The sequence below is a fragment of the Balaenoptera borealis genome, assembly GCF_965194805.1.
Source record: "Balaenoptera borealis genome assembly, chromosome: 2".
Taxonomy (NCBI): Eukaryota; Metazoa; Chordata; class Mammalia; order Artiodactyla; family Balaenopteridae; genus Balaenoptera; species Balaenoptera borealis.
The window spans coordinates 62,242,051-62,254,956 of record NC_138867.1 but is presented as its reverse complement, the minus strand read 5'-3'; the positions used below and the strand labels follow the sequence as shown (position 1 = coordinate 62,254,956).

The 12,906-nt window shown below is 39.4% G+C and overlaps 2 protein-coding genes across 2 annotated transcripts in view; both read right to left on the bottom strand.

Moving 5' to 3' along the window:
- Positions 1 to 8,633, bottom strand: part of S100Z (S100 calcium binding protein Z) — a 36,844-nt gene extending 28,211 nt beyond the window's left edge. The window contains 2 exon segments of the mRNA XM_082378573.1: positions 853 to 941; positions 944 to 8,633. Coding sequence (XP_082234699.1) covers positions 853 to 941; positions 944 to 1,046 — 192 coding nt within the window. The 5' untranslated portion in view covers positions 1,047 to 8,633.
- CRHBP (corticotropin releasing hormone binding protein) overlaps positions 1 to 12,906 on the bottom strand; it is a 481,877-nt gene that overhangs the window by 329,591 nt on the left and 139,380 nt on the right. The gene's annotated exons all lie outside the window — the stretch shown is intronic.

The following is a 12,906-nucleotide window of genomic DNA, read 5'->3' as shown; positions in this document are numbered from 1 at the left end:
TAAATGTTATGTAATACAGTAGCCAAACTGAATTTGCAAAAGAAAAATGTTCTCAGGGACTCTTAAAATTACTAAAAAGGCATTGTATGTTAAAAATTTTTACTTTAAGCTTTTCCCATAGAGGGTGGGGATAAAAGAGTGTCATAATTATAATTACTATCGTCTTAACACAGGCTTTGGACAGAATAACATCATGCCAGGCTATTACACGTGCTAAAATCAATTCAAGGCAACTCCAAAAACACAAGAGTAAGCATTTTCTTGAGAGCAGGTTCTAAACGCTCCATTGTAAGGTTTCACGTGTGGTTTTATTGAACTCCTGGCTGTTTTGAGATGTAAATCTATTTGCTACCCAACTGGTCACTGGCCGGACACACCCTTTCGGTCAATCCCAATCAGCTTGCTCTTGGCTGACAAACTCACCTGGTATTTGTTATTCACTAGAAAATTTGCCATCACATCATAAAGTATCCCAGGCTTCATTTCTGGCCCCAAACATAATATTTATTCATTTATAGACAGCAGGACAGAGCTCCGGGTATAACTTGCGTCACTAGTTATAACTCCTAGTATAACTAGCTATACCTTTGCTGTACTACGACATTGAATAATTGATAAAAGCCTCAAATATAATTTCCAACACTGGAAACCCTAACCCTAGGCACTACAGAAAAGCGCACATGCCTACAGACACAGAAAACAAAGGTCTCTAGTGTTTGCTTCCCTGTATTTAGGATCTCGATAGGAATTATACAGTGTGTGGCAGGACACAGGAGTTGGTGTACATGGAGGCTATCTCTGAACGTGCAACGCATCCACCCTCGACTGCGTGGGGAGAAAAGCCAGACTCACCGAGAGGGATTCTGTGAGGTCTTGCTGCAGGAGCATTTTCAGCTCCCCCTTGTTGATCTTGAACCTGTCCCCTTCCTTGCAGGAGTAGCGTGGAAGATTCTAATCTTCATGGTGTCCATGGCAACCTCCAGCTGGGTGGGCGTGTTGGCAGCAGAATGGACGAGGGCAGGCCACCAAAGCCAGGGAAAGAACATTTGTGAAGGATAAGTGGGTGGGGAAACATCAACGCCTTCATTAAAACGGATGCCGTCCCTGGGTCAGCCCACGCCCCAGGTGACGGTTGTTAAACCATGATCATCGGCAATTAACCAAGCATTCTGCCCATCTAGGGCAGAGATCATTGTGGGTGAGCTTTTCTCCTCCCTAATCCCCACTCCCCAACGATGGAGCGGATTCAAAGTGTTTGGAAGTTAGTAATCAGACAACAAATACAGAGTCATGATAAACACAGATTAAAAATAAACAAAAAGAGGAAGGAAATACATACCTGTTCAGCCAGTGCAGGGCTCTGTCAACAGGTGTTTACAATTAAACTATAAGCATATATACCCGGGGGTTTCACCCCAGCATGTTTGTTCCCAAGAAGATGAAACTTGGCAGTGACAAGAGATTCAAGTGGAAGTAACTCTGAGTCTGTTTTTAATCATGAGAAGGAAGAGGTGTGAGCTGCTGCCCCATGGGCCATCAGGGAAGGGCTGGCCCCCACTGTGTGCCCTGGAGGAGAAGGCAAGGAGGGAAAGAGGAGCCTTCAGGTACCCCTCATTACGGAGAGTGTGGGTACAAATGCAGTCAGTTGCTAGGAAGCTGATGACTGGGAAGAACTCTAAAAATAGAGGAACAGAGAAGAAACACTGGTTCAAACTTGGAGACTCCTCGGCAAAGCCAATAGCAAGGTCAAGGGAATATGCTCAGAGCAGACTCGTTAAACTACCCCAGTGGACAGTGAATTGTGTAGCTGTTAAAAAAAAAAAAGAGGAAGCCCTCCACGTGCCAATTTAAAAAGGAACAAAGCAGCGACCCTGGGGGTGTAGGAAAGAAATAAAGCTAAGAATATATATGCGTATATATACTTGAATTTGTCTAAGGAATCAGTGAAAGGTTACCAAAGAAAGTAAAAAAAAAAGTAGTAGCTGTAAGGGCCAAGGTGGAAACAGAGCGGTTGGGAGTAAGATTTCTCATTTACCCCTTTTAAACTGATTTTAACTTCTTCAGTTACAGGACTGTATTGCCTAGTCAAGAACTAAAAAAATTGAAATCCATGGAATGAAGCCGTAGAAGCCATGCATGTACGAATCCACAGCAGGGGATTTCTAAATGAGAGAAACTTAACAAAGAATAAGTCACTGGAAAAACCAAAGCCAGAAACTGGCTGCTGTGCTTTAAATGCTGGCTGTGCTCTCAGGGCTGAACTTTAATTATATGGAAAGCAAACCAGTATCTCCTTTGTATTTCCTTTCCACAAGCCTGTTGGGATGTGTCCTCGACCAGCCCGCCTCCTCCATCTTACCACGAGGCAGCCTACTGGACCCTCCGGAGAGGTCCCCAGGGATGTTCTCAGCTTATACCTAAAGCCCAATTCTCAAAACTATTCTTAAATTAGTTTTTTTATGATTAAAGGAGTATAATGTGCATGGTAAAATAATATTTTAAATACTCAAGAGTATGAAGTAAAAGTAAAATTCTCTCTCCACCATTCCCCACCCTCGTCCTTCTAGGTTAACATTTTCCTGTGTGAGAAGCAGAATCACGGTGGTAGAAAGTGTGGACGGCCTGGATCCAGCTCTCACCTCTGCCCCTGTGTGACCCTGGGCTAGTCACTTCCACTCTGTGTCTTCGTTTCCCAATCTGTTATCAACGGGATCACAGTAGTAGCTACCCAACAGAAAAGATTAAATGAGTTAAAATATGTGCCAGGAACACACTGAGTGCTTTGTATGTATCAGCTATTATTATCCTTACAGAAAAAAAAGATATGTTTATCATTTATATAATTATATATATTACATATATATATATATCCATAACAGCATCAACATGTGTGCCCCTCATTTTTTTAACTTCATATGAATCTTACTATATCAGCATGTAGATCTACCCCATTCTTCACTGAAGTTGCATATTATTCCACTGGATGCAGGTCCCTACGTATAGTCACGAAATATTTGTCAGGCACTGATGTTATGCCAGGTCCTGTGTAAATACAGGAGAAGAACCTTGCCCTAGCAAATCTCACTGCTATCTGTATTGGGGTTGTGTTAAGTATAGAGAACACAGGGAATGCTGACGTCTTTTTTATGTTGGGTCTTCCCTCCAAGAATACCCCTATAGCTTTGTGACCACACTTTCCTGAGTCTCCCCATCTCTGAATGCACTTTCTTCAACTCCTAAACGTTGGCGATTTCAGCTACTCCTATAATTTCAATCACTCCCCAGACCATATCTTTTGGCCCAGAGTTCTCTACTAAGCTCCAAAACCATTATCCAACCACCTGCTGGACCCCATTCCTACCAGAGTGTCCCACAAGCTTCTCAAACTTGGTTAGGACCAAAGCAAAACCCATGCCCTCTCCACACCCACACCTGCTCCTCCTGCTGTATTGACCGGCTCTGTCATCCAGCTGTTCCCATCACCCGGCATCTGGCACTATTTTTAAATATCAGTTGAACTTATCCATTTCTCTCCATTCCTCACCACCTTCAGGACTTGGTAATTTTGGGTCTCTATTACTGTGGTGGCTTCCTTACTGCTCTCTCTACTCACTATTCTCCTCCATTCTGAGCTCCATTCTGCTGTCAGAGTAGTTTATCCAAAACACAAATCAATACCCACACACCTGGGCATTCAAAGGTCTGACCTGCCTACAAACTGACCAAAATGTTGTGCTCTCTCGTTCTTCCCTGCCTTGGCTATTCTGGGCCACTGCCTGGAATGCTAATTCTGTCTATTCCTTAAGACTCAGTTCAAATACCTCCTCTTGGAAGTTTTCCTGCAAGCTTCCCCACTCCCCAACCTTCACCCTGATAGGTGCCCACCTCTGTTCTCACTTGTCCCCCAGAGCATCTCTTTTTCTTTTTTATCATTGCACTTATCACACATTCTTGTAGTCACTTTTTTTTTTTTTTGGTCTGCCCACATACTCCCCACTCTCTAGACTTTGAATGGGTCCCCTGATGGCAGAATTGATATCTGGTTCATCCTTGCACTCCACAGCATTTAGCACAGGGTCAAGCATATGACGGAAATGCTCAGAAATCTTTGCTGATGGATGGATTAATGAACGAATGCCTCAGAGAGGGAAACTAAGCTCTCCAAAGAGTTGAGCCTTGTCTGGTTTAACGGTCCAAAGAATTATTTGATTGCCTTTATTCCACATACAAAATTTGCTTCATGAAAGAAAAGGAGACAGACAGACAACAGTCATTTAAAAGAATAGAAAGAGTGTGAATTTGGAACTATTTTCAGGTTAAGCTGCTGAAGTTATAAATGCACTAAAATGGGTAAGTCTTACAGAGTATGTGGGTCTCAGCAGTATTATATTTAAATCATGTTCAACAACAAATTAACTTCTTGGAAAATTCAATTGGCAGGTAAAACTCTTAATAGATGTTTAAAACTGTAATGCTGTAACCTGATTCGAGAGATGAGAATATGGCCTCTGTGTGCTTTGCTCTTGGGGTTTAAAAGCAAGGTGGTTTCTGCTTTGTTTCTGCTTGGCTTTAGCAGAGCTAGATGTTTCCTTTGGTATATGCTGCCCCTTGGTGTCAGGCTGCAGGACTGCATCTGGAAGCCCTCTAATTCCCAGAGTGTGCTTGATACAGTAAATCGAGCATGGCCCTTCTTCAGGAACTTGTCTGTGTTGTAAGCCAGCCCCAGTCTCTGCCCTGCAGGAGACTTTCAGAAACAAAGATAATGTCAAAAGTCTCAACAGGACCCTGTCAGGCCAGTGACACAAATTTACAGGTGACAGGAAATCCCAGGGCGGGCAGGGCAGACATACCTGTTCATAGCCCAGAGGGGTCCTCCAGCAGCACCTTACTTGCTCTATGAGTCATTAATTACAGTTTTACTTTTCAATTTCCAGTGTGTGTCATAACCCTTAGGACTAAAAGCTATAACTTCACATCCAGGATAGCATGCAAAGAATGAGAGAAATGGAAATATCAGATATGGGAGAGTTTAAAAGTAAGGACTATTGTAGAGAAAAAAGAGCTATTGAAAATCCACAAGTGGGAGGCAAAAAGAGCAGAGCTGCTGGAAAGTGGGGCTTTGGCCATGGAGCCTGAAAAAAAGGAAATATGTGAAAAATAAGCCATCAATATTACCTGGGATACGACTGACACCCTAAAGGTGCTTGAGCCTGCCACAGATTCCTAGGAGGGTCTGCCTCTGAGGCCAGGCCAGAGTCATACAGGAGGTTAAGCTGTCTCCTTCCAACATTTCCAGTTTTGTCTTTTTAAGTAACCTGGTTCAAATGTTCTGTCACTTTCATAACAATGACATGGGCGAGTCGAAAATAATTATATGGGGTAAGAGGGAGAGATTACAAAAGGGCAGGAAGAATCTTTTGGGCATGATGAATATGTTCATTATCTTGATTGTGATGATGGTTTTACAGGTGTATACATGTCAGAACTTAAAGTTTGCATTTCAAATACATGCAGTTTATTGTATGTCAATTATAACTCAATAAAGCACTTCAAAAAAGAAAGAAAAAACTTTCCCAGAATCACATAACTAGATTATAGCAAACTGAGATTCAAATCCATGTTTGTCTGACAAAAAAATTAAACCATGCAGCCATTTAAAAGTAGAATTATAAAGACTACAGAAATGCAAAAGAAAAAAAGACTACAGGGATGCAAAAAAATTTTTTTAGCAAAACAAGTGAAAATAGTAAAATAAAAATCATATGTATGCTACAATGGAAAATTTGTGTACATATAGAAAGAAGGAAAATGAAAATAGTTTTAATAGTTATTTAATAGAATTATGGATGATTTAAAAATTCTTTCTCAATAGATGCAGGAAAAGCATTTGATAAAATTCAACATCCATTCATGATAAAAGCTGTTACCAAAGTGGGTATAAAGGGACCATACCTCAACATAATAAAAACTATTTATGACAAACCCATAGCCAACATAATACTCAATGGTGAAAAGCTGAAAGCCTTCCCCCTAAAATCTGGAACAAGACAAGGATGCCCACTCTCGCCACTTCTATTCAGCATAGTATTGGAAGTCCTAGCCACAACAATCAGACAAGAAAAAGAAATAAAACGTATCTGAATTGGAAGGGAAGAGGTAAAATTGTCATTATATACAGGTGACATGATACTATATATATAAAACCCTAAAGACTCCACACAAAAACTACTAGAACTGATAAATGAATTAAGCAGGGTAGCAGGATATAAGAGTATATACAGAAATCGGTTGCATTTCTTTACACTAACAATGAAATATCACAAAGGAAAAGTAAAAAAACAATCCCTTTAAAAATCACATCCAAAAATAATTAAATAAAATACTTAGGAATAAACATGAACAAGGAGGTGAAAGACACATGCTGAGAATTATAAAACATTAATATAGGAAATTGAAGATGATTCAAAGAAATGGAAAGATATCCCATGCTCTTGGGTTGGAAGATTATTGTTAAAACGGCCATACTACCCAAAGCAACCTACAGATTCAATGCAATCCCTGTCAAATTACCATGGCATTTTTCATAGAACTAGAACAAATAATCCTAAAATGATTTATATGGAACCATAAAAGACCCAGAATTGCCAAAGCAAGCCTGAGGAAAAGAACAAAGCAGGAAGCATAACCCTCCCAGACTTCAGACAATACTACAAAGCTACAGTAATCAAAACAGCATGGTATTGGCACAAAAACAGACATATGGCTCAACGGAACAGAACAGAGAGCCCAGAAATAAACCCTCACACCTATGGTCAATTAATCTTTGACAAGAGAGGCAAGAATATACAATGGAGAAAAACAGACTTATGGATCAATGGAACAGAACAGAGAGCCCAGAAATAAACCCACACACCTATGGTCAATTAATCTTTGACAAAAGAGGCAAGAATATACAATGGAGAAAAACAGTCTCAGCAAGTGGTGTTGGGAAAGCTGGACAGCTGCATGTAAATCAATGAAGTTAGAACACACCCTCACTTCATACACAAAATAAACTCAAAATGGCTTAAAATATAAGACATGACACCATAAAACTCCTAGAAGAGATCATAGGCAAAATATTCTCTGACATAAATCATACCAATGTTTTCCTAGGTCAGTCTCCCAAGGCAACAGAAATAAGAGCAAAAACAAACAAATGGGACCTAATCAAACCTATAAGCTATTGCACAGCAAAGGAAGCCATAAACAAAATGAGAAGACAACCTACGGACTGGGAGAAAATGTTTGCAAATGATGTGACCGACAAGGGCTTTATTTGCAAAATACAGTAAGTCCCCTACATACAAACCTTCAAGTTGCGAACTTTCAAAGATGTAAACATGCGTTCGCATGTCCAATCACGTAAGTTAGTTCACGTGTCTGGCGTACATAGGCACGTGCATGCATCCTCTACAAGTGGTTGTGCTTTTATGTACTTTACTGTATAGTACTGTATAGAGTACAGTAGTACAGTATCTTTATTTCAAGCCCTGGATGTCTGGAGCAAGCGTAAAAGCAGCAGTGATGTAGCTGGTACTGCTAAGAAGCACCAAGTGATAATGATGGAAACAAAAGTGAAAATAATTGAGAGAGTAGAGTGACAAGAGGAAGAAAAAGTAACTGAAGAACTGAAGAGATTCACGATGCAGGAAATGGCAAGGGATTTTCTTTACTTGAGGAGGAACTATTAGTTTCTGAGGCACAGAACCCGAATGTAGAATATATATGAAGACTGCAGCAGCCATTCAGAATGCAATCCAGTGCTATCATGTCATCTATGATGAGAAAAAAAGAGCTACTACCCAGACATCACTGGATCTTTTTTTTCAAGAGGGTAGATAGAATTGAATCCAGCAAGGAACCAGAACCTGTGCCATCAACATCAGGCGTGAGTGAAATTGCAGCTTGCCCTCCTTCTATTGCTGACCATTCTTTGGCTCTACCATCTCCCACCTCCTCTCCCTCCTCCAGTCAGTAACTCATCTTGCCTGTTCACTTGATGCCAGCCCCTGTATGCCAGCTGTTATACTGTACTACTGTACTTTTCAAGGTACCGTACTGTAAGATTAGAAATGTTTTCTTTATTTTTTGTGTTTGTTTTTTATGTGCTATTTGTGTGAAAAGTATTATAAACTTATTATCGTACAGTATTATATAGCTGATTGTGTTAGTTGGGTACCTAGGCTAACTTTGTTGGACTTAACGAACAAATTGAACTTACGAATGTGCTCTCAAAACAGAACTCGTTTGTGTGTAGGGGTCTTACTGTATACAAGCAGCTCATACAACTCAATAACAAAAAAACACAAACAACCCAATCAAAAAATGGGCAGAAGACCTAAACAGACATTTCTCCAGATGGCCTATAGGCACATGAAATATGCTCAACATCGCTAATTATTAGAGAAATGCAAATCAAAACTGCAGTGAGGTACCACTTCACACCCGTCAGAATGGCCATTCATTAAAAAGTCCACAAACAATAAATGCTGGAGAGGATGTGGAGAAAAGGGAACCCTTCTACACCGTTGGTGCAAATGTAAATTGGTGCAGCCACTATGGAGAACAATATGGAGGTTCCTCAAAAACTAAAAATAAAGTTGCCATATGACACAGCAATCCCACTCCTGGGCATACATATGGACAAAACTACAATTCAAAGAGATACATGCACCCCTATGTTCATAGCAGCACTATTTACAATAGCCAAGACATGGAAACAACCTAAATGTCCATCAACAGATGAATGGATAAAGAAGATAAGGTACATATATAAAATGGAATATTACTCAGCCATTAAAAAGAATGAAATAATGCCATTTGCAGCAACATGGATGGAGCCGGTGATTATCATACTAAGTGAAGTAAGTCAGACAAAGAAAGACATATCATATGATATCGCTTATATGTGGAATCTAAAAAAAAAAAATGATACAAATGAGCTTATTTACAAAACAGAAACAGACTCACAGACTTAGAGAATGAACTTATGGTTACCAGGGGGAAGGGTGGGGAGGAGGGATAGATTGGGAATTTGGGGTTGACATGTACACATTGCTATATTTAAAATAGATAACCAACAAGGACCTACTGTATAGCACAGGGAATGCTGCTCAATATTCTGTAATAACCTAAATGGGAAAAGAATTTGAAAAAGAATAGATACATGTATATGTATAACTGAATCACTTTGCTGTACACCTGAAACTAACACAACATTGTTAATCAACTATGCTCCAATATAAAATAAAAATTTTTTTTAAAGATGTGGTATATATACACAATGGAATACTACTCAGCCATAAAAGGAATGAAATAATGCCATTTGCAGCAACATGGATGGACCTAGAGATTATCATATTAAGTGAAGTAAGTCAGAAAGAGAAAGACAAGTACCATATGATATCACTTATATGTAGAATCTAAAATATGACACAAATGAACTTATCTACGAAACAGAAACAGAGTCATAGACATAGAGAACAGACTTGTGGTTGCCAAAGGAGAGGGGGTCTGGGGGAGGGATGGACTGGGAGTTTCGGATTAGCAGATGCAAACTATTATATATAGGATGAATAAACAACAAGGTCCTCCTATATAGCCCAGGGAAATATATTCAATATTCTGTAATAAACCATAATAGAAAAGAATATGAAAAAAAATATATATGTGTATAACTGAATCACTTTGCTGTACAGCAGAAACTAACACAGCATTGTAAATCAACTATACTTCAACAAAATAAATTTTTAAAAAATTTTAATGTTGCTGTTAAGTTGCTTTTTCAATTAAAACATCAATTGTAATTATACAGTGTTTAAAATTATAATCTATCTTCATATTAGGCAAGTCTTTATTTTATTTCATTTTATTTTAATATTTTTTATTTATTTATTTTGGCTACTCCAGGTGTTAGGTGCGGCATGCAGGGTATCTTTTTCTAGCTGTGGCATGAGAACTCGTAGTTGCAGCAGCATGCGGGATCTAGTTTCCCCACCAGGGATCAAACCCAGGCCCCCTGCATTGGGAGCGTGGAGTCTTACCCACTGGACCACGAGGGAAGTCCCTAGGCAAGTCTTTAAAGGTAAAGTGTTGAATTGTAAAATTAGCATATAAAATTCTAGATTCAAAATTATCGTGTTATGTTTTTATACATGCATAAGAAAAGATAAAGGAAATATGCAAAAATGTTAACAGGTTTTTTTTAAGGTTTTTTTTTCTTTCTGCTTGTGTTATTCTTGGTTTTGGTAATTTTAAATCTTCAGTAATAGCCATACTTTACTTTCATAACAAAAAAATGAAGTGTTTTAAAAATCACAGAGTTGACAAAGCATTCGAACCACTCAAATACTGACTTGGCTATAATAGTCACAGACTTTCCTAAGGCACTTTCCAGCTTATAAAGCCCTTTTCACACACACAATTAGGTAGCAAGTATTTACCCAGTGCTGGATAGAGTCTGTAAGAGATTATATAATTCAAGACAAATACTCAAAATATTACTGAAAAATACATTACAGATTATTAAATACTAAACCAAACCTGAGGTACATGACCTAACTGGGCCTCCTTCTGCAGTGGAGGGATATGACAACCTTGGGCTAAATGGCTCTGAAGCTCCTTTTCCTTTTAAAACAATTTTTATTCGAAAATTAGTTTAAGGTTCAACAGTGAGTGTGAGCGGGCTGGTGTGGGATTCCCATCTTTCAGGAAACAAGGTGACAATAAGGTGAGAGCAGAGGTCCCTGGGGTCATTTCAAGGAGAGCCACGCTTCCTCTCCTCACCCTCGCTATCCAGAAAAACAGGTTTAGATACTTGGTCACACATTCCCACCAGGAAAGTCAGATGTCTCTGCCCCAACAATTACAGAAAGGAGAATTTCCCTTCTCTCTCCCTTAAATGATGTCCTTACACCCCTGAGTTCTCCGCTGAATTAAAGGCATTTATCTTGCCTTTTACCCACAGACTAAAGCTGAGCATCAAAAAGAAGAGGAATTCTAAAGACAAGAGTTTGAATGTTCATTTCCTTTCCACAAGTCAAACATCTATTTTCCTGGCTGAAACGAGAAGATTTCTGCTATTTGCTCAAAAGAATCCAGTGGGTGGGAGGTGGGTGATATGGTGAAAAGTGGGTAGAAAAGACATTAAACCAGATTGGCCATGAGTCAGGGAACTGTTGAAGGTGAGTGCTGGGTACATGGAAGTTCTTTAGAGTATTCTACTTTCCTATTTTCTATACACTTGAAATTTTCCTTAATAAAAAGTGCACGCCCACACCAACACCCACACCCACACACACACACACAATCCCCATCCCTGTCAGCATGAGAAAATGTTTAACCAAACTGGAATTATCTCACCAGAGGAAAATAAGTAACTTAATGGCATTGAGTATATTGAGGAATTTTGTTAGAGAAGAAGCTGCCACTTGCTTTTTGTCACTGATGCAATCAACTGAAGAAGAGTAACTTAAACGATATTAAAAGAATATTAAAAAAAAAAAAAACCCTAACATGAAGGTTGTTAAACACTGACATAAATTACAGAAGATAGCTAAGGAAATTCTTTCCCTGAAAATAGAAAGTGAAACTGAGTTGTTTATACTGATGGCAAGGAAGGAAAACATGAATGCTTGTTAGTTGCCCAAATTTATTCTTGCGCCAAACAAGGCAGTCTGAACCTTAGGCAGTCATGGTGACTAGACTGAAAGCAAGCAGGTAGAATGTGTTTGGGCAAGTGGCATGCATCCATGCCACAGGCCTGAACCTTAGCTCATGTTTATTGTCAGGACTAGCTATTAACAAGTCCAACAATTATACTTCCCTTGTCAGCTAAAACCATACCCATTCTCTGCAAAGTTTCAGTGGTAGCCAGCCTTCAAGGATCCTTGTCTCCTGGTACTCACACCTTTGTGTAGACTCTCCCCACACTGAATGGAGCAGACCTGTGTTACCAGTAGGATATTGTGTGTGACTGACAAGGCTAGGGCATAAAAGACACCATGGCTTCCACTTTACTTGCTCTTGGATCATGGGCTCTGGGGGAAGTCAGCTGCCATGTTGTGAGGATACTCAAGAAGCCCTATGGAGAGACCCATGTGGCAAAGAACTGACCAAGAGCCAGGACCAACCTGTCAGACATGTGATGAGTCCCCTTAGAAGTGGGCCATCCACACCATCACCCTATTACCAAAACCAGACAAAGATGTCACAAAGGAAGAAAACTACAGGCCAATATCACTGATGAACATAGATGCAAAAATCCTCAACAAAATACTAGCAAACAGAATCCAACAGCACATTAAAAGGATCATACACCATGATCAAGTGGGGTTTATCCCAGGAATGCAAGGATTCTTCAATATACACAAATCAATCAATATGATACACCATATTAACAAATTGAAGGAGAAAAACCATATGATCATCTCAATAGATACAGAAAAAGCTTTCAACAAAATTCAACACCAATTTATGATAAAAAACCCTCCAGAAAGTAGGTATAGAGGGAACCTACCTCAACATGATAAAGGCCATATATGACAAACCCACAGCAAGCATCGTTCTCAATGGTGAAAAACTGAAACCATTTCCTCTAAGATCAGGTTCAAGACAAAGTTGCCCACTCTCACTGCTATTATTCAACATAGTTTTGGAAGTTTTAGCCACAGCAATCAGAGAAGAAAAAGAAATAAAAGGAATCCAAATCAGAAAAGAAGAAGCAAAGCTGTCATTGTTTGCAGATGACATGATACTATACGTAGAGAATCCTGAAGATGCTACCAAAAAACTACTAGAGCTAATCAACGAATTTGGTAGAGTAGCAGGATACAAAATTAATGCACAGAAATCTCTTGCATCCCT